The sequence below is a fragment of the Equus przewalskii genome, chromosome 20, assembly GCF_037783145.1.
Source record: "Equus przewalskii isolate Varuska chromosome 20, EquPr2, whole genome shotgun sequence".
NCBI classification, from domain to species: Eukaryota; Metazoa; Chordata; class Mammalia; order Perissodactyla; family Equidae; genus Equus; species Equus przewalskii.
In genome coordinates, this window is record NC_091850.1 from 9024211 (window position 1) to 9046060 (window position 21850).

Below are 21850 nucleotides of genomic sequence, written 5' to 3' on the forward strand. Positions count from 1 at the left end.
TCAACTGCAGAATTCTCTGAAGAGTCAAAGATTTTAAAAGTCATTGCATTTAATCAGAGAATGCTTTTCTATAAGGCATTGCTTAACAAAGAATCCAGAGAAAAATCAAGTTTTTAAGAATCTGTACCTTCATTTAGCCACATAGAAGACATTTATTTAAGTGAAAATTTTATTAACTGGAATTTTCTTTTTTTGTCATGCCATTACAAGTATCTTAGAAACAACATTCCAAGGCAGAAATGAAATTGATGGTGGTCTTGTTTTTATATTTAGCATTTAATTCTAGAGATGCCTTGATACGGAACCTCTTAATCTCAAGTTTGTGTGCCTGATGCACAATAACCAATCACTGAGACACTGGTGTTTGGAGACGAAGAAAGGTTTATTTGAATTGCCCAAAATGAGAAGGCAGGAGGACAGGTCCTCTCTAATCTACCTTAACAAAAGAAGGAAACAAGGGGTTTTATAGAGCTAAGGGGCTTGGGAGGAGGAGTTTCAGAGAAACAAAGGAGAAATCTGTACTTCTTTCACTCCAGATAAGCCCTTGGGCAACAGACTTCCAGGGTCAACAGCAGCTGGGGGCTGGTTATCTGGTGATCATAACTTCCTTGAAAGCATTCCTTTTTTTTCTGCAAAACAAGCTCATAAATCCTTGTGACCCTTGAGTCATCCCTCAGGTTAAACAAGAAAACAGCAAATTAACAAGATTAACTTCTTTTCATCTGTGTCTGTGTTGGGAACAAGGTCAAAGGATAATCATGTTCTTATTGAATATTTACAGTTACCCTCAGGTACCTGGCCTCAGCACTAGTAATACAGCAGACACAGAATTTCATTTTCTATTCTTGAATTTGTGATTCACACTGATGGGGTCTTTGTACAACATAAATTCTGATTCCTTTTATATTTGTCTAATTTAGATTCCTCTAGCTTCTGGTGAGTATAATGAATGAGTAAAATGAATTGGTCTTGGCTTATGAATCTGCTTTTTTACAATCAAGAAATAAACTATTTTCTGAACGTATTTAGAAAAGTACCTCAGTCTTGGCATTTTTTTATGAATGGGTGAAAATATTTAAAATTAACCTACACCATAATTAAGCACAGTAGAAATAGAAATTGTTGATATTGATTGCTCAGAAAATTAAACCTATTAATTAATACTAGGGCAAATATTGTAGTTTTAAGATTTTCCTTTGTTCTTTATTGAAAAATGAGTTTTTACGTAATTGATACTATGAAAGACGCTAAATAAGAAGACCATACAATTTTTTGTTTCACTCTAAAGCTTATTCATGTATTTTATTTACAAATTTAACAATCATCTATTGAATGGTTACTGTGTGACAGATGCCAGAAGAAAAGAAATGGTTTCTTTTCATCTCAGTTTTATCTGGCTTCTCAGAAACTGGTAGCTCTAGGAAATGCTGTACTTCTTAATATTTAGCAGCTTTTACCTCTATTTGTATGAAATTTAAAAATATTTTAAAGTGAAATTAGAAATTTATAATTATTTTCTAAATTTAATTTTAACATGACAAATGATGTAATTTTCAGATCAAGTTATTAGTCATGATGCATATAATCAATCCATTTAGAATGCTCCTCCACACTATGCTTTGTTTTTTAAGGGTATTATATTTATTTAAGAGTAGTATATATATTTGTATTTAGTTTGTAGATACAGATCTATAAACTGATATGTATCACTGACTTTATACTGGGAATCAACTTGGTTTCTCTGAGAAATCTGCATCTATAATGCTATTTATATATAATTGAAATCAACTTTTTTTTTTTTGAGGAAGATTATCCCTGAGCTAACATCTGCTGCCAATCTGCTTCTTTTTGCTGAGAAAGACTGGCCCAGAGCTAACATCTGTGCCCATCTTCCTCTACTTTATATGTGAGATGCCTACACCAGCATGGCTTGCCAAACAGTGCCATGTCTGCACCCAGGATCCGAACTGGTGAACCCCGGGCTGCTGAAGCAGAACGTGAGCACTTAACTGTTATAACACTGGGCCGGTTCCCAGAAATCAACTTTTTAAGTAATTTAGGAATCAAGGAAGGCATATTTGCTACAGTTTATAAGCCAGGAATTTCCTGGGATATGGTTGCAATTTATTTTAAAGTTCTTTAAAATACTGCCCACTGTATGTGTTTTGTTAATTTTTCAGTCCTGATATATACTTTAGGAAAGTGGTATTTTCCCTTACATCATATTATCTTTATTTTGAGCAATAAATTAGTGACTATAAATATCCATTTTTATTTCTGCAAGGTAATACTGAGCTTAGTTGACGACATTGTTCCATCAAGATATTAGTTGTATGTCAAGAGACTGCAAGCATAATTTATTTATATATTTTATTATGACATATGAGCAAAAATTGATCTGATTCTAAATTGCATTTAGGTTTCTGCTTTCTAGATTTGTCTAATGTATGCTACTGTTTCTTTTCCAAGATATAATTTTAAATACAACAATAAAAACAGTATTTAGAATAAAAACCTGTACCGTTCTTCCATATTTCTTAGAACACGACACATCATCAGTTAAACGCTTTTATTCAAATACAGTCAGTAGTAATTAGGCAAAATCTGGACTTTCCATAGACTGAACTGTTGAAGCCTGACCAATCCCAATTTGTCTGGATGGTGCTAATTTTAGTGCCATGAGAGGTTCACCTACCTTATGTAAAACTATGCTTATTGCATTATCAGATACATGACACCATGGCATAGGAATATTGGGGCTAGTAGTCCATAATGAAAACTTTTGTCCTATGTTACTGAAATAAATAAACTTACTTACTTCTCTGTGCTTAATTTTCTCACTTTTAAAACTGGGATACCTGCCCCAATTCCTTCTCGTACTGGGATAATTCTGATCTTTTTTTTTTTTAATAAGGGAAAAACTAATTCCAAGGATTAGTATAATCATAAATAAAAATAAATGTCATGTTTTCTTTCTATAAATTCACAAGCCTATTTACAACAATTCTTTATTCCAGACATTAAACCACTTAATAACAATGAAAAAATTTAAAAGCCACTCTTTATTGCACATTTACAATATATCTGACAACCTGCTAGTTAAATGAATCACTACATTAATTACATTTTGGACATGCAATGTTCTTTTAGACTACTGAAAGTCAGTCAGTAGATTTTTTATTTTTCAGATGAGTAATCCTGCAGTTTGAAAACTGTTACTATTTAAGCGTCCATTGGTGGGGATTAGTCTCAGCTTTTTTTCCTTCTTTTGTATTTACCATTCTGTTCTTGTAATAATTAAAAATGTTGCACTAAAGCTATTATTAGGTCAGTAAAAAAAGGACAGTCAGCTTCTTGGTAATAGAATGGGACGTAAGTAGAGATACCTAACTATATATACCCTGTTAGATGAGTTTCTAGAACTATCTTTAATGCACATAATTTGCCTGAGAATAAGTAGTGACTGACTAAACATTTTATCAATAAAGATACTATCTACCCAGATTATCATTTCTTTTTGTATTTTTACTATATTTAAGTTGAGGGAAAACCTCAGTCTTTACAATTAAAATAAGTATAAAAGTGACATTGTATAATTAGAGCCCATAAATCCTAAAGGAAGAACTATGAAATTAAGGTATTGCTGTTAAGTGCTAGATAGATTAGCTCTTGAATAAAGTTAATTTATTACACTAAAAACATTAATAAATCCATTATTCTCAGACTTTCCAAAAACACCAATTTAAATAATGCAACATTATAAAAACTTCAAAGCACATTTAAAATTGTTTGACTAATTGTTATCTACATCATTTGTGATTGTTCAACTGTAGTAAGGTATGAACATTCCTAGAATGGAAAGAAAAAATAGCAAAGAAAGCAGAAAACGATGAATCCAATGACCCAGTTCACCGAATAAATATAGATGATCACCATATCCATGTCGAACCACCATCCACGGCTATCATCCTCAAAGTGCAGATAATCCATCCTATGTGCGCCATGTGGGAACTGCCTTCTTGTAACTGGAGCTGCATGTCTATGGAAGCCTAGAAGATGTATAAACATATTATTTTAAAGCTCATTAAATTCAGATAAGTGCTCAGAAAGGAACTTGCATTATGAACACAGGAACCAGGAACAGCTCAATCTTGATTTCACTGAGAGGTATGTTGTATTCCTAAAAGTTTTTTTCAATGATAAGCAACTATCAGAAGTCTCTTTTTAGTTAAGGGTTTTAAGGGCGAGGACAGTAAAATTAGCATGGGATATGGAGTCGGAATTATCCTTGTTTCTGTCATTTATTTGGGGCAAGGTATATGATCTTTTTGGGTCTCAGATTTCTCATCTATACCATCTGATCATTTAAATTAAAAACATTTGGAGTGGGCGGACCAAAATGGCAGGGTGAGCTGACCCGGGACTCTCTTCCCTCCAAACTACAACAAAGGACTGGAAAAAAACTGAATTTCAGCTAATAAACCTAATGCCAGGATGTCGGAGACCTACAGTATCAAAAAGATGGAGGACAGAGACCCTGCTGCCAGCCTTGGAGGAGCTGGAATGGGGTAGGAGAGAACTTTGCTCCCTCCCCTAGAGTGTGTGATCGCTGCTGCCGGTGCGGGAAGGAGTCGGGGGGGGGGGGTCGCCACACTACCAGGGGATCATCCAGGACTCCCACCACTGGTATAGTGAAAACCCGCTGACGGGGGAAAGCTTCCTTGCTCGGGGACACCAGAGAACAGAACTGATCCAAATTCAGATTGGGGCACAAGAAAAACAGCCCCTCCCCCCCGGTAAACCACGCTGGGCGCCGCCATCTTGCCCGCAGGCAGAGAGCTCAGAACGCGTGGCTCTCGAACCCCCTCTAGTGGCGACAGGCTGTAACTGCAACCAAATTCTACCATTACGCGAAAAAACCACTCCTCTACCATCCAGCAATTTATAAAAGCTCCAGACCGGAAGGAAAACAGTAAAAACACAGAATTAAGTCCTGAGGACTTGGAAATATGTAAACTAAGTGAAAATGAGTTCAGAGTAGCTATAATCAAAAAACTCAATGAGGTAGAGAGAAAGATAGAGAAACAAGACAATGAGTTCTGGAGTTACTTCACAAAAGAGATTGAAATTATAAAGAAGAATCAAACAGAATTACTAGAGATGAAAAACACAATGGACCAGATAAAACAGAATATGGATTCCCTGAATGCCTGTGTAGACACCATAGAGGAGAAAATTAGCCTAACTGAAGATAGGCTGAGTGGCTCCAGACAGAGGAAGAAAGAGAACTAAGAGTTAAAAAAAAAGAGGACAATCTCCAAAAGATAGTGGATTCAATGAGGAGAAAGAATTTAAGGATCATAGGAATTCCCGAGAATGTGGAAAAGGAAAATGGAGCAGAAAGTGTGCTTCATGAAATTATAGAAGAGAACTTCCCAAATCTAAGGATTAGGAAGAAATATGTGTAGAGGAAGCTTTCAGATCTCCTAGATTTGTCAATGTAAAAAGACCTACTGCAAGGCATATAGTAGTACAAATGGCAAAAATGAAAGACAAAGAAAGAATACTCAGGGCAGCAAGACAGAAGAAAATAACCTACAAAGGAACTCCTATCAGACTTTCAGTGGATTTCTCTACAGAAACCTTACAAGCTAGGAGAGAACAGAGTGACATATTCAAAACTTTAAAAGATAAAAATATTCAGCCAAGAATACTCTATCCAGCAAGAATATCCTTCAGATATGAGGGAGAAATTAAATCTTTTCCAGACAAACAAAAGTTAAGGGAATTTGTAACGAAAAGTCTTCCACTACAAGAAATCCTCAAGAAGGCTCTCATACCTGAAAAAAGAAAAAAACGAGAAAGGGGTCACAAACCACAGTGTAGGGAGACAGAGAAATAGAACCAGAATAGGATAGCAAATATTCAACTATAGCACTAGGATAAAGGTAAGGAAACTACCAAAGCAAAGGCGACCTTATCACTCTAACTACAAACTCATAACACGAGTTGGAATAAGAAATGAAAATAATAATTTAGGAGGGGAAGAGCAAAGGGACTAAATCAGTCTATGCCAAGTAAGTAAGAGACCACCAGAAAATAGACTATATTATACACGAGATTCTAAATACAAACTTCAGGGTAGCCACTAAACTAAAGAAGAGAACAGAGCCACAAAACGTAAATAAGGAAAAATCTAAGAAACCCAGCATGAGAAATTGCAGTAGTCAATAAGTAGGCTAAAGCACACAGGAAGAGAAACGCAGGAAAACCAGATAATGAGCAACAGATTGACAGCATTAAGTCCACATGCATCAATAATCACTCTCAATGTAAATGGATTGAACTCTCCAATAAAAAGACACAGAGTGGCAAAATGGATTAAAGAACAAGATCCAACAATTTGTTGCCTCCAGGAAACACACCTCAGCCCCAAGGACAAACACAGGCTCAGAATGAAGGGGTGTAGGACAATACTTCAAGTTAATAGCAAGCACAAAAAAGCAGGTGTTGCAATTCTTATATCAGACAAAGCGGATTTCAAAATAAGACAGGTAAAGAGAGACACAGAGGGACAATATATAATGATCAAAGGGACACTTCACCAAGAAGAAATAATGCTTATAAATATCTATGCACCCAACATAGGAGCACCAAGGTTCATAAAGCAACTATCAACAGACCTAAAGGAAGATGTTAAAAACAACACAATAATAGTAGGGGACCTCAACACCCCACTCACATCAATGGACAGATCATCCAGACAGAAAATCAACAAGGAAATAGTGGAGCTAAACGAAAAACTAAAACAATTGGACTTAATAGACATATATATATCACTTCATCCTAAAACAGCAGAATACACATTCTTCTCAAGTGCACATGGAACATTCTCAAGGATAGACCATATGTTGGGAAACAAGGCAAGCTTCTACAAATTAAAAAAAAAATCAAAATAATAACAAGCATCTTCTCTGACCATAACGCTATAAGGCTACAATTAATTACAAGAAAAAAGCGGAGAAAGGCACAAAGATGTGGAGACTAAACAATACGCTAGTGAACAAGCAATGGATCATTGAAGAAATTAAAGAGGAAATAAAAAAATACCTGGAAACAAATGAAAATGATAACATGCCATACCAACTCATATGGGATACAGCAAAAGCTGAATTAAGAGGAAAATTCATCACAATACAGGCACATCTTAACAAACAAGAAAAATCCCAAATAAGCAATCCTAAACTACAGCTAACTGAACTAGAGAAAGAAGAACAAATAAAGCCCAAAGTCAGCAGAAGGAGAGAAATAATAAAAATCAGAGCAGAAATAAATACTATTGAAACAAAAAAGGTGGTAGGAAGGATCAATGAAACAAAGAGCTGGTTCTTTGAGAAGATAAATAAAATTGACAAACCCCTAGCCAGACTTACAAAGAAAATAAGTGAGAAAGCTCAAATAAACAAAATCAGAAATGAAAGAGGAGAAATAACAACAGACTCTGCAGAAAAACAATGGATTATATAAGAGAATACTATGAAAAACTCTATGCTAACAGAATGGATAACCTACAGGAAATGGATAAATTCTTGGACTCCTACAATCCCCAAAGCTCACTCAAGAAGCAGCAGACAATTTGAACAGACCAACCACAAGGAAAGAGATTGAACAGCAATCAAAAACATCCCAAAGAATAAAACCCCAGGACCAGATGGCTTCCCTGGGGAATTCTACCAAACTTTCAGAGAGGATTTAATACCTATCCTTTTAAAGCTATTCCAAAAAATTGGGGAGGATGGAACACTTCCTAACACATTCTATGAGGCCAACATCACGCTGATACCAAAGCCTGACAAGGACACCACGAAAAAAGAGAACTACAGGCCAATATCACTGATGAACATAGATGCAAAAATTCTAAACAAAATTTTGGCAACCCGAATTCAGCAATTCATCAAAAGGATCGTACCTCATGATCAGGTGGGATTCATACCAGGGACACAGGGATGGTTCAACATCTGCAAATCAATCAATGTGATACACCACATCAACAAACTGAGGAATAAAAACCACATGATCATCTCAACAGATGCAGAGAAAGCATTTGACAAGATCCAACAGCCATTTATGATAAAAACTCTGAATAAAATGGGCATAGAAGGGAACTACCTCAACATAATAAAAGCCATATATGACAAACCCACAGCCAATATCATACTGAAGGGGCAAAAACTGAGTGCCATTCCCCCGAAAACAGGAACGAGACAAGGATGCCCTCTATCACCTCTCTTATTTAACATTGTACTGGGGGTCCTGGCCAGAGCAATCAGGCAAGGAAAAGGAATAAAAGGAATCCAAATAGGGAGGGAAGAAGTGAAACTCTCGTTGTTTGTAGACGACCTGATCTTATATATAGAAAACCCCAAAGAATACATTGGAAAACTCTTAGAAGTAATCAACAACTACAGCAAAGTTGCAGGGTATAAAATCAATTTGCATAAATCAGTAGCATTTCTATATTCTAATAATGAACTAACAGAAAAAGAACTCAAGAACACAATACCATTCACAATCACAACCAAAAGAATAAAATATCTCAGGGTAAATTTAACTAAGGAAGTGCAGGACCTATATAATGAAAAGTACAAGGCCTTTCTGAGAGAATTGGATGACGACATAAGGAGATGGAAAGGCATTCCATGTACATGGGTTGGAAGAATAAACATAGTTAAAATGTCTGTTCTACCTAAAAGCAATCTACAGATTCAATGCTATCCTAATCAAAATCCCAATGACATTCTTTACAGAATTAGAAGAAAGAATCCTAAAATTTATATGGGGCAACAAAAGACCCCAAATTGCTAAAGCAATCCTGAGCAAAAAAAAAAAAAAAGAAATGGGAGGCATCACAATCCCTGACTTTAAAACTACTACAAAGCTACAGTAATCAAAACAGTACTGGTACAAAAATAGGTGTGCAGATCAATGGAACAGAATTGAAAGCCCAGAAATAAAACCACACATCCATGGACAGCTTATCTTCGACAAAGGAGCTGAGAGCATACAATGGAGAAAAGAAAGTCTTTTCAACAAATGGTGATGGGAAAACTGGAAAGCCACATGTAAAAGAATGAAAATTGACCATTCTTTTTCACCATTCACCAAAATAAACTCAAAATGGATCAAAGACCTAAAGCTGAGACCTGAAACCATAAGGCTTCTAGAACAAAACAAAGGCAGTATACTCTTTGACATCAGTATTAAAAGGATCTTTTCGGACACCGTGTCTTCTCAGAGAAGGGAAACAATAGAAAGAATAAACAAATGGGACTTCATGAGACTAAAGAGCTTCTTCAAGGCAAATGAAAACAGGATTGAAACAAAAAAACAACCCAATAACTGGGAAAAAATATTTGTGAGTAATATATCTGACAAAGGCTTAATATCCATAATATATAAAGAACTCTCACAACTCAACAACAAAAAATCAAACAGCCCGATCAAAAAATGGGCTGGAGATATGAACAGACATTTCTCCAAAGAAGATATACGGATGGCCAATAGGCACATGAAAAGATGCTCATCATTGCTGATCATCAGGGAAATGCAAATTAAAACTACACTAAGATATCACCTTACACCCGTTTGAATGACAAAAATATCTAAAACTAATAGTAACAAATGTTGGGGAGGTTGTGGAGAAAAAGGAACCCTCATACACTGCTGGTGGGAATGCAAACTGGTGCAGCCACTATGGAAAACAGTATGGAGATTCCTCAAAAAATTAAAAATGGAACTACCATACGATCCAGCCATTCCACCACTGGGTATCTATCCAAAGAGCTTGAAGTCAGCAATTCCAAAAGTCCTGTGCACCCCAATGTTCATTGCAGCATTATTTACAGTAGCCAAGACGTGCAAGCAACCTAAGTGCCCATCAACAGACGAATGGATAAAGAAGATGTGGTACATATATACAATGGAATACTACTCAGCTGCAAAACAGAACAAAATCATTCCATTTGCAATAACATGGATGGATCTTGAGGGAATTATGTTAAGTGAAATAAGCTAGTTAGAGAAGGATAATCTCTGTATGACTCCACTCATATGAGGAATTTAAAAATGTGGACAAAGAGAACAGATCAGTGGCTACCAGGGGAAAGGTGGGGTGGGAGGTGGGCACAAAGGGTGAAGTGGTGCACCTACAACATGAATGACAAACTTTAATGTAAAACTGAAATTCCACAAGATTGTAACCTATCATTAACTCAACAAAAAAAAAAGACCATAAAAAAATTTGTGAGAATCAAATATAATTATTTTCACAAGAGCATTTTCCAAATTTAAACATTATTCATGTTTTATTTTTACAGCTACTGTTATTACCTCTGTTTGTAACTTCTGATCACCAGCTTAACCTTATATTTTACGCCCTGAGAATTTCCCTCAGTTATTTGAGCAAAATTCTATGAGAAAAATGTTTATTTTTTTGTAGCACTGAATAAACTGGAGTGACAAAATGGTACTCTTTTGAAGAAACAGCTTTAATTTTCATAAATTTCAAAACGTGGACTTACTTAAGGAGATTGGTTAGTAAATAAAAAGCAAATCTCAGAAGTAAGTGCTAGTCCATTTATGACTAAATGAATATGACATTTCTGAGAAAAACTACATCTCATTGTGAAATGCTGTTCCTTTTTATGATATTTACATGGTAATTATTTAGAGCTTGAGTATAAACTTGCCCAATGGCAACCTGTTTTTGTTGGCAACCAATATATAATTTCAAGGGCCTCTAAAAGATAAAATTCAATTTTCTGAAGACTGATAACCTGATTATTAATCTTTGCTTTTTACTTATCTACTGCCTAGTTTAAGTATTTGTGTGCTTATTCGTGTTAATGAGTGGGAACAATACAATAAACAGCAGAAAATACGTAATTCTGGTACTTGCTAGTAACTCTAGTGATAAAGGTTCTGTGAGACTCAAGCTTGAAGCAGATTCTGGTTCATCCATTTTAACAATTGAGTAATGTTAAATTTTATGCTTTAGATCAGGCTGCTTATTCTAATGGCAAGGTTTCATTCACCTGGGTATTATTAGTATGGTTATTTAAAGTCAAACTTCTTTGATCAAGAACAATCCTAAATTATTATTTGTGTATGTCTTATTTTGTATTTTTTAATAAAAATTGATATTTTAAGGTGTAAAACATGATGATTTTATACAGAGTGAAATGATTCTTATACTCAAGCTAAGTAACATACCTATCTCCTCACATAATTACTTTTGTTGTTGTTGTAAGAGTACCTGAAGCCTACTCTCTTGGCGGATTTCCATTATCTCTTAACAGATATATAGTTTGCAAATATTTTCTCCCAATCCGTAGGTTGCCTTTTCATTTTCTTGAGTGTTTCCTTTGCTGTGCAGAAGCTCTTTAGTTTGATGTAGTCTCACTTGTTTATTTTTGCTTTTGTTGCCTGAGCTTTTGTGGTCATCTCCAAAAAATCATTGCCAAGGCCATTGTCAAGGAGCTTACACTCTATGTTTTCTTGTAGAGGTTTATGGTTTCGGATCTTAAGTCTTCAATCTATTTTGAGTTGATTTTTGTGTATGGTGTAAGATAAGGGTCCAATTTCATCCTTTTGCATGTGGCAATCCAATTTTCCCAACACCATTTATTGAAGAGACTGTCCTTCCCTCAATGTGTACTGTTAGCACCCTTACTGAGTCGCAGTTGATCGTGTATGCGTGAGTTTATTCCTGGACTCTCCATTGTGTTCCATTGGTCTGTGTGTCTGTTTTTATGCCACTACTGTTCCGATTACTATAGCTTTGCAATATAATTTGAAATCAGGAAGTGTGATGCCTTCCACTCTGCTCTTCTTTCTCAAGATTACTTTGGCCATTTGGGGTCTTTTGTGGTTCTATACAAATTTTAGGATTGTTTTTTCTATTTCTGTGAAAAATGCCATTGGTAATTTGAAATAACACACCCCACCACATGTGTATATATCATCTGGCCCTATTTGTAATGCCCTGTGAGAAATGGGGCTCAGATATCCATCACAAATGCTGTTGCTCTAGCTACTGTTGCCTCTGACCCAGGAGTCTCATGTGTTCTGCAGGCATCCATGAAACTGGCAGACTAACTTGTTAGCTTGCATATAGGGTAAATCTCAGACCCTTAACCGTTCTCAATATTGGCAATCTTGTGCTTTCTTTTTACTCTCTGAAACGTTTGCATAAAATTAGAATCCTTGATGCTTTGGTAAATCTAGCCTACAAAACCATGTGGGCCTGTAGTCTTTTCAGGTGCAAGGGCAGATTTTTAAATACCAACCCATTTCTTTAACAGTTGTTGTCTATTCATATTTTCTAGTTCTTCTTGAGTCATTCTTTGTAACTTTTATACATTATCCATTCTATCCAAGTTTTCAAATGAATTGGACCAAAAATTTCATAGTTGTTGTACATTTAGGGCTCTTCACAAATATTCTGTTCTCCTGAGTACATGGTTTATTTGCACTTCCCTGCCTCTTAGAAGTCTGGCATGGCCATGAGACTTGACCAATGAAAATGACTGTCCAATGAAAATACTGTGTGTTGCTTCTGGGTAGAGCACTTATCAGTTTGAGATGCTGCAGCAGTTTCTTTTCCTCCTCCACAACAACTAGCAATGTACCAGACAGAGGCTGCCCTGTCATCCTGGGTCATAAAGTTTAGGATGATGTGGAATAGAGCACTCAGGAAGAGTTTAGGGAAAAAATATTTCAAAGTTATTATGAATTCTGACTGAAAATAATGGCATGACTTATAAAACTCTTCAACAAAAGGGTGATAATCATGAAAGTTGCATTTAATTTGTTTTCCCACATCATAAAAAAAAAGAAAAATCTCTTGGAGAAATTCATTATGTGAAATTAAAGAGCAAGAAAGAACTGTGAGGAAAATCTCTAAGTCACTGTCAGGTTCAGAAAGAACATAAAGAACCAAGATTCCAGAATGTCAAACAGGTACTTCTGCCTCTTCATAAATTTAATTTTGTAAAAACAATTTTACCTTAGAAGGATTTCTCTCATATCCTAGAAAACAAGGCTATGACTTTTTCCCCCTACAAAATACGGTTCAAATTTATATTCACCAAAGACCAGAGTAGGCTCCATTATTTTGAAGATTCTGTCAGAGACAGAAAGACTGTCAACAATTATCTCATTCATTTTTGTAATTTTAGCAACTTGCACAGTGCTTATAGTGGGTACTTAATAGGTGTTTGTTGAATGGATGGAAGAGTGCCTGTGTATAAGGATAGACTTCAGAGAATAGAATGAATTATTAGCCTATTTTTTGAGAGTGTTCTAAATCAAGCCTCTCAAATGTATTTTCAGCAGGAATTGAATACCATTGTGAATATATCTGAGATACATTTTGTAGTTGTTATGAAAAATATTATTTAGAGGTTAATTCAGAGAGCCCTGAAATCAGTATTTTAAAAGGAGATATGTCCTAATTCTTCATGTGCAATGGGACACAAGGTTGAAGCATGGTCTTTCACTGCTCTGTATTCTTCATATTATATAAGAATTTTGCTATTTCAAAGTTGATTGATATAAGTAGGCCTTAGCAGAAGTGGAGTGACATTTTTATAGTCACAAGTACGTATAGAATTACTCTTGTTAATATACTTGAAAATTTAATGCAAAATGGATTTTAAATTTCATCTTTATCTCCTATCTCTTTAGGATCCCAGAGTCAAATGTATTAATCCTGCAAAATTAACTTTTTATATTGGATAAGTTAAAATATATTGCACATTACTTACAATTCTATAACACTTGATTAACTTTCAATATAGTTTATAAAATTATCAGGCTAAATTATAAAATTAAGTTTTTTTCCTGTAACCAGGCAAGAAGGGAATGCCATGTCGTTTTTATAAAAATATTTTTTGTATTGTGGTAAAATATATATAACATAAAATTTGCCATTTTAACCATTATTTAGTATACAGTTCAGTGGCATTGATTACATTCACAAAGTGGTGCAACCATCACCACTATTTCCAAAAAACTTTTCATTACTACAAAGAGAAGCTCTAATTTCCCAATCTCCACTCTCCCAGCCCCTGGTAACCTCTAATCTACTTTCTATCTCTACAAATTTGCCTATTCTAGATATCTCATATAAGTGGGATCATACAATATTCATCCTTTTGTACTGTTTTTATTACTATGGCTCTGTTGTATAGCTTGAAATCAGGAAGCATGATACCTCTGGCTGTGTTTTTTTCTCAGGATTGCTTTGGCTATTCAGGGTCATCTAGGGTTCCACACAACTTACAGGATTTTTTCTTCTACTTCTGTGAAGAATGCCTTTGGTATTTTGATGGGTATAGCACTGAATCTGCATATGGCTTTGGACAGTATGGACATTTTAACAATATTAATTCTTCCAATTGATGAACATGAGATGTTTTTGCATTTGTTTGTGTCTTCTATGATTTCTTTCAGCAAAGTCTTGTAATTTTCATTGTAAAAATCTGTCACTTCCTTGATTAAATTGATTCCTAAGTATTTTATTGTTTCTGATGCTGTTGTCAATGGGTTAGTTTTCTTTATTTCTTTTTCAGATACTTCACCACTAGTGTAAAGGAATGCAATTAATTTCTCTATGTTGATTTTGTCTCCTGTAACTTTACTGAAATCATTGATTAGTTCCAATAGTTTTTTGGGTAGACTCTTTGGGATTTTCTATATACAAAATCATATCATCAGCAAATAGCAGCACTTTTACTTCTTCCTTTCTGACTTGGACGCCTTTTATTTCTCTGTCTTGTCTAATTGCTATAGCTAGGACTTCCAGTGCTATATTGAACAGGATTGGTGAGAGTGGGCATTTTTGTTTTGTTCCTGATCTTAGAAGGAAAGCTTTCAACTTTTCTCCATCAGGCATAACGTTAGCTGTGAGTTTGTCATATATGTTGAAGTATGTTTCTTACATAACCAGTCTGTTAAGGGTTTTTATCATGAAAGGATGCTGTGTTTTGTCAAGTGCTTTTCCTGCATCTATTGAGATGATCATATAATTTTTATCTTTCATTTTATTGAAGTGATATTTTATATATATGTTTTTTTAAGATTTTATTTTTTTCCTTTTTCTCCCCAAAGTCCCCCAGTACATAGTTGTATATTCTTTGTGGGTCCTTCTACTTGTGGCATGTGGGACGCTGCCTCAGCATGGTTTGATGAGCAGTGCCATGTCTGCGCCCAGGATTTGAACCAACGAAACACTGGGCCGCCTGCAGCGGAGCGTGTGAACTTAACCACTCGGCCACGGGGCCAGCCCCCGTGATATTTTATATTTATTGATTTGCTTATGTTGAACCATCCTTGCATCCCAGGGATAAATCCCACTTGGTCCTGCTACATTATCCTTTCAGTGTGTTCTTGAATTTGGTTTGCTAATTATTTTGTTGAGAAGATTTTCTTTTATTATTTTATTGAGATTATACTGGCTTATAACAATGTGTACGTTTCAGGTGTACATTATTATATTTCAGTTTCTGTATAGACTGCATCATGTTTAACCACCAATAGTCTAGTTTTTATCTATCATCATACATTATGTGCCCCTTTACCCCTTTTGCCCTCCCCCATACCTTTTTCCTCTGGTAACCACTAATCTGTTCTCCTTATATGCATATTTGTTTATCTTCCACATATGAGTAAAATCATACAGTATAGTCTTTCTCTGTCTGACTTATTTCACTTATCATAACACCCTCAAGGTCCATCCATGTTGTCACAAATGGCACGATCTTATCCTTTTATGGCTGAGTAGTATTCCATTGTATATATATACCACATCATCTTCATTCATGGGCACTTGGGTTGCTTCCACATCTTTGCTATTGTAAATAATGATGCGATGAACACAGGGATGCATAAATCTTTTTGAATTGCTGATTTCAGGTTTGTTGGATAAAACACAGCAGTGGGATAGCTGGATCATATAGTATTGCTATTTTTAATATTTTGAGAAATCTCCAAAGCGTTTTCCATAGTGGCCACACCAGTTTGGATCCCATCAGCAGTGTATGAGGGTTCCCTTTTCTCCACATCCTCTCCAACAAGTTATTTCTTGTTAATTATAGCCCTTCTGAGGGGTGTGATGTGATATCCCATTGTAATTTTGATTTGCAATTCCCTGATAATTAGTGATGTTGAACATCTTTTCAGGTGCCTGTTGGCCATCTGTATATCTTCTTTGGAAAAACGTCTGTTCATATCCTCTACCCATGTTTTGATTACGTTGTTCATTTTTGTGTTGTTGGGTTGTATTAGTTCTTCATATATTTTGGAGATTAATCCCTTTTCAGATATATGATTTGCAAATATTTTCTCCAAGTTGGCAGACTGTTTTTTCAATGTGTTGACAGTTGCCTTGCAGAAACTTCTTAGTATGATATAGTCCCATTTGTCTGTTTTTTCTTTTGTTTCTCTTGCCTGAGTAGACATGTATTTGAAAAGATACCGATGTCGAAGAAGGCACTGCCTATCTTTTTCTTCAAAGAGTTGTATAGTTCAAGGTCTTGCATTTAAGTCTTTAATAATATTGAGTTAATTTTTGTGCATGGTGTAAGATAATGGTCTACTTTCATTCTTTTGCATGTGGCTGTCCAGTTTTCCCAACACCATTTACTGAAGAGATCTTTCTTTCTCCATTGCATGTTCTTGGCTCCTTTGTCAAAGATTAGCTGCTCATAGATGTGTAGTTTTATTTTGGGCTCTCAATTCTGTTGCATTGATCTGCGTGTCTGTTTTACTGCCAGTCCCATGCTGTTTTGATTACCACAGCTTTGCAGTATATTTTAAATTCAGGGAGTGTGATACCTCCAGCTTTGTTCTTTTTTCCTAGGATTGTTTTGGCTATACAGGGTCTTTTGCTGATCCATATAAATTTTAGCATTTTTTGTTTAATTTCCATGAAGAATATCTTTGGGATTCTGATTGGAATTGCATTGAATTTGTAGAGTGATTTAGGTAATATGGACATTTTAACTATGTTTACTTTTCCATTCCATGAGCATGGAATATTTTTCTATTTCTTTGTCTTCTTTGATTTCTTTCAATAATGTCATATAGTTTTCAGTGTATAGGTCTTTTCACCTCCTTGGTTAAATTTATTCCTAGGTATTTTATTCTTTTTATTGCAATTGTAAATGGGATTGTATTTTTGACACCTTTTTCTGTTAGTTTGTTACTAGTTTATAGAAATGCAACTGATTTTTGTATGTTGATTTTGTACTCTGTAAATTTACTGTATTTGTTGATTATTTACAAAAGTGATTTTGTGGATTCTTCAGTGTTTTCTACATGTAGAATCATGTCATCTGCAAATAGTGACAGTTTTGCTAAAACTTCCAGTACCATGTTGAATAAGAGAGGTAAAAATGGGAATTCTTGTCTTGCTTTTGTTCTCAAAAGAATAGCTTTCAGTTTTTCACCACTGAGTGTGATGTTGGCTGTGGATCTGTCATAAGTGACCTTTATTATGTTGAGGTGCTTTCCTTCTATACACATTTTCTTGAGAATTTTTATCATAAATAGATTTTGGATCTTGGCAAATGCTTTCTCTGCATCTACTGAGATAATCATGATTTTTATTATTTATTATGTTAATGTGCAGTATCACATTAATTGATTTGCAGATGATGAACCATCCCTGCATCCCTGGAATAAATCCCACTTAATTCTGGTGTATGATCCTTTAACGGATTGTTGTACTTTATTTGCTGCTATTTTGTTGAGGATTTTTGCATCAATGTTCATCAGTGATATTAGCCTGTAATTTTCCTTTCTTGTGTCACCCTTCTCTGGCTTTGGTATCAGAGTAACATTGGCCTCATAAAAGAAGTTAAGAAGCATCCCATCCTCTTCAATTTGTTGGAATAGTTTTAGAAGGAAAGGTACTAAATCTTCTTTGAATGTTTGGTATAATTCACCAGAGAAGCTGTCTGTTCCTGGACTTTTGCTTTTTGGGATGAGGTTGTCATTGTTTCAATCACTTTACTTGTGATTGGTCTATTCAGATTCTCTATTTTTTATTGATTCTGTTTTTGGAGGTTGTCTGTGTCTAAGAATTTATCCATTTCTTCTAGTTTATCCAATTTGTTGGCATATAGCTTTTCACAATATTCTCCTATAATCCTTTGTATTTCTGTGGTGTCTATAGTAATTTCTCTTCTTTCTTTTCTGATTTTATTTATTTTCTTCTCTTTTTCTTAGTGAGTCTGACTAAAGGTTTGTCAGTTTTGTTTATCTTTTCAAAGAACTGGCTCTTAGTTTTGTGGATCCTTTCTATTATTTTAAGTCTATTTCATTTATTTCTACTCTGATTTTTATTATTTCCTTCTTTCTGGTGGCTTAGGGCTTTGTTCTTCTTTTTCTAGCTCTTTTAGGTATAGTGTAAGCTTGTTTACTTGAGATTTTTCTTGTTTCTTGAGGTAGGCCTGTATTGCTACAAATTTCCCACTTATACTGCTTTTGCTGCATCCCACAAGAGTTGGCATATTGTGTTTTCATTTTGATTTGTCTCCAGATAGGTTTTGATTTCTCCTTTGATCCAATAGTTGTTCCATACCATGTTTTCTAGTCTCTACATATTTGTGACTTTGCCAGCTTTTTTCTAGCATTGTGGTCAGATATGATATTTATATGATTTCAGTCTTCTTGAATTTAGTGACACTTACTTGTTTCCCAATGTATGGTCTATCTTTGAGAATATTCCATGTACACTTGAGAAGACTGTGTATTCTGCTGTTTTTGGATGGAATTTTCTCTATATATCTATTAAGTCCATCTGGCCTAGTGTTTCACTTAAGGCCTTTGTTTGCTTGCTGACTTTCTGTCTGGATGATATATCCATTGATGTAAGTGGGATGTTAAGTTCCCCTACTATTATCGTGTTGCTCTTAATGTCTCCCCTTAGGTTTGTTAATAGTTGCTTGATGTACTTTGGTGCTCCTGTGTTAGGTGCGTATATATTCATATGTGCTATATCCTCCTGGTGGAATGTCCCTTTTATCTTTATATAGTGCCCCTCTTTGTCTCTCATTGCTTTTTTTAATATTGAAGTCTGCTTTGTCTGATATAAGTATGGCAACATATGGTTTCTTTTCCTTGCCATTTGCTTGGAGTATTGTCTTCCAGAAACTAGCTGAGTGACTCCTACACTTCAGATGAGTGAGAACATACCCACATGGAAATGCTTAGGAAAGGCTGAGACACACTCTTTCTATAAACTCCACCCCTGGCACAGTGCCGTACAACTGGGAGGGAACCCCCAATTCCCAGTTTCTCCCTGAGGAGCAAAGAGTTTGATCCCTACATCTACCACCCCAACATTTAAGAGTCTCATCAGAGACTCCCCAAAAACCTAGCTCTAACACCCAACAGGACTTGTGTTCACAAGACCTACAAGACTATAGTAAACAAAGAAGCAATTCTTAATAAGCACGCAAGCACTTCTGTGGCTATCCCCTCAGGGCTCAGCACAGAAGGATCAGGTAAAATTGCCCATGTCCCAGTCTTTCCCTGAAAGAGGTTTATCTGCATACTTTAAAAGCTGCTGACTCAGACCAGGTGTCTAATTTAGCAGGTACTAGGGGCTGCCTAAGATCCTCCCTAGAGACTGGGGAAGCCAGTGGACACCTCTCCCACTTTCTCTGTACAGCCCACTCCAAGTTGTCAGCTTCCACTCAGAGGAGGCTGTATACACATCTGCATCCTAGATTTTATTGTGGCCATCCAAGGTATGGGTCCTTAGATCCTAGCTCTGATAGCCAAAGGGGCTTCCATTCACAAGTCCCACAGGATTGTGGCAAACAAAGAAGCAATTCCTAAAGAGCTATCCTACCAGGGCTCAGTGCTGACAGAGCAGGAAAAATAGCCCATATGCCAGTCTTTCCCTGAAAGAGGTTTCTCTGTATACTTTAAAAGCTGCATCTGAGAGCCAGGCTTCTAATTTGGTAGGCATCTAGAGGCTGGCTACTAGCCTCCCCAGAGACTAGGGATGTTGGTGGACACCTCTCCCACCTTCTCCCTCTAGACTGCTCCAAGAATGACAATAAGTTTCCAATATCTCCCTAGAAGAAGCCTGTACACACATCTGGTGCCCCAGCTTTTGTGGATGCCACCAAAGGATAGGTCTCCAGATCGCCTGGCTCTAATACTCAGTGGGGCTTGCATTCACAAGTCTCATAGGACTGTGATAAAGAAAGAAACAGTCCTCAGTGGGCACAGGAGCACCTCTCCACCCCTCATGGCTATAAACCTGGGCCCAGCAAGAGGGAGGAGAGAAGAGTGCCAATTTCCCAGTTTCTCCCTCAAAGGAGCTTAACTACATACTTTGCCAGCTGCTGCTTGAGGGTCCAGCTTCTAACCAGCCTGCATCTATATGTTGCCTGTGATCCAATCCTTTGGGACACTGATGGGTCTTGGCATACTCTCAACTACCAAGGGCTACTAAGAATAAGAAGGAGGCATGGACAATCACAAAACTTTGGGAGACAATAGGTACTTGGGTTGGGCTGATTGATGAGGTTCATCTCATCTAATGTACAGAAACCAACACAGAGTCAAGGAAAATGAAGAAATAGACAAATGTGTTCCAAAAAAAAAAAAAAAAAAAAACAAGATAAATCTACATAAACAGATCACAATAAAAAGGAAATAAGTGATTTACCTGATAGAGAGGTCAAAATAATGGACATAAAGAGGCTCAAGGAGGTTAGGAGAGCAATGCATGAACAAAATAAGAATTTCAACAAAGAGACAGAAAGTACTTTTTAAAGTACCAAACAGAAATCACAGAAGCAGAATCAATAATTGAGCTAAAAAAATTCAGGGGCTGTCCTGGTGGCATAGTGGTTAAGTTTGCATGCTCCACCTCAGCTGCCTGGGATTCGTGGGTTTGGATCCCAGTTGTGAACCTACACACCACTCATCAAGCCATGCTGTAGCAGCATCCAACATACAAAATAAAGGAAGATTGGCACAGATTTTAGCTCAGGGACAATATTCCTCAAGCAAAAAGATAATGATTGGCAATGGATGTTAGCTTAGGGACAATCTTCCTCACTTAAAAAAAGAAAAAAATCAGTAGAGGAATTCAATCAGACTAGATCAAGTGGAAGAAAGGATCAGTGAACTAGAAGACAGGGCTGTGGAATTTATCCAAATAGAGGAGTAAATAGAAAAAAGAATGAAAAAGCATAGAGATACCTTAAGGGACTTATGGGCCACCATAAAATGGACCAATATATGCATTAAAAGAGTCCCAGAAGGAGAAGAGAGAGACAAAGGGGCAGGAAGCTTATTCAAAGAAATAATGGCTGAAAACTTCCTTAACCTGGGGGGAAAAACAGATATCCAGATCCAGGAAGCCCAGATAGTTACAAATAAGAGGAATCCTAAAAGACCTATGCCAGAGGCATTATAATTAAATTGTCAAAAGTTAAAGACAAGGAGAGAATCTTAAAGGAAGCAAGAGAAAGGCAACTTGCTATATACAAAGGAACCCTAATACGACTATAAGCAGATTTTCAGCACATAGCAGGCCACAAAGTAGAGAGATGATATATTAAAAATCTTGAAAGAAAAAAACCCTGCCAACCATAATACTCAGCAGAGCTGTTTTTCACAATTTACCCAGCAGAGATGTTTTTCATAATTGAAGGAGAGAGGAAAACTTTCCCAAAGAAAAGCTGAAGGATTTCATCACCACTACACCAGACTTAGAGAAATGTTAAAAGGTGTTCTTCAAGCTAAAATGAAAGGACACTAA

The 21850-nt window shown here is 36.0% G+C and overlaps 1 protein-coding gene across 29 annotated transcripts in view; it reads right to left on the bottom strand.

The window, feature by feature from the left end:
* Window positions 1–2356: 2356 nt before the first annotated feature.
* Window positions 2357–21850, bottom strand: part of RNF180 (ring finger protein 180) — a 276981-nt gene continuing 257487 nt past the window's right edge. For all 29 annotated transcript variants that reach the window (XM_070587474.1, XM_070587482.1, XM_070587472.1 and 26 more), the window contains one exon: window positions 2357–4049. In XM_070587474.1, coding sequence (XP_070443575.1) covers window positions 3850–4049 — 200 coding nt within the window. In that variant the 3' untranslated portion in view covers window positions 2357–3849. The remainder of the gene's footprint in view (window positions 4050–21850) is intronic.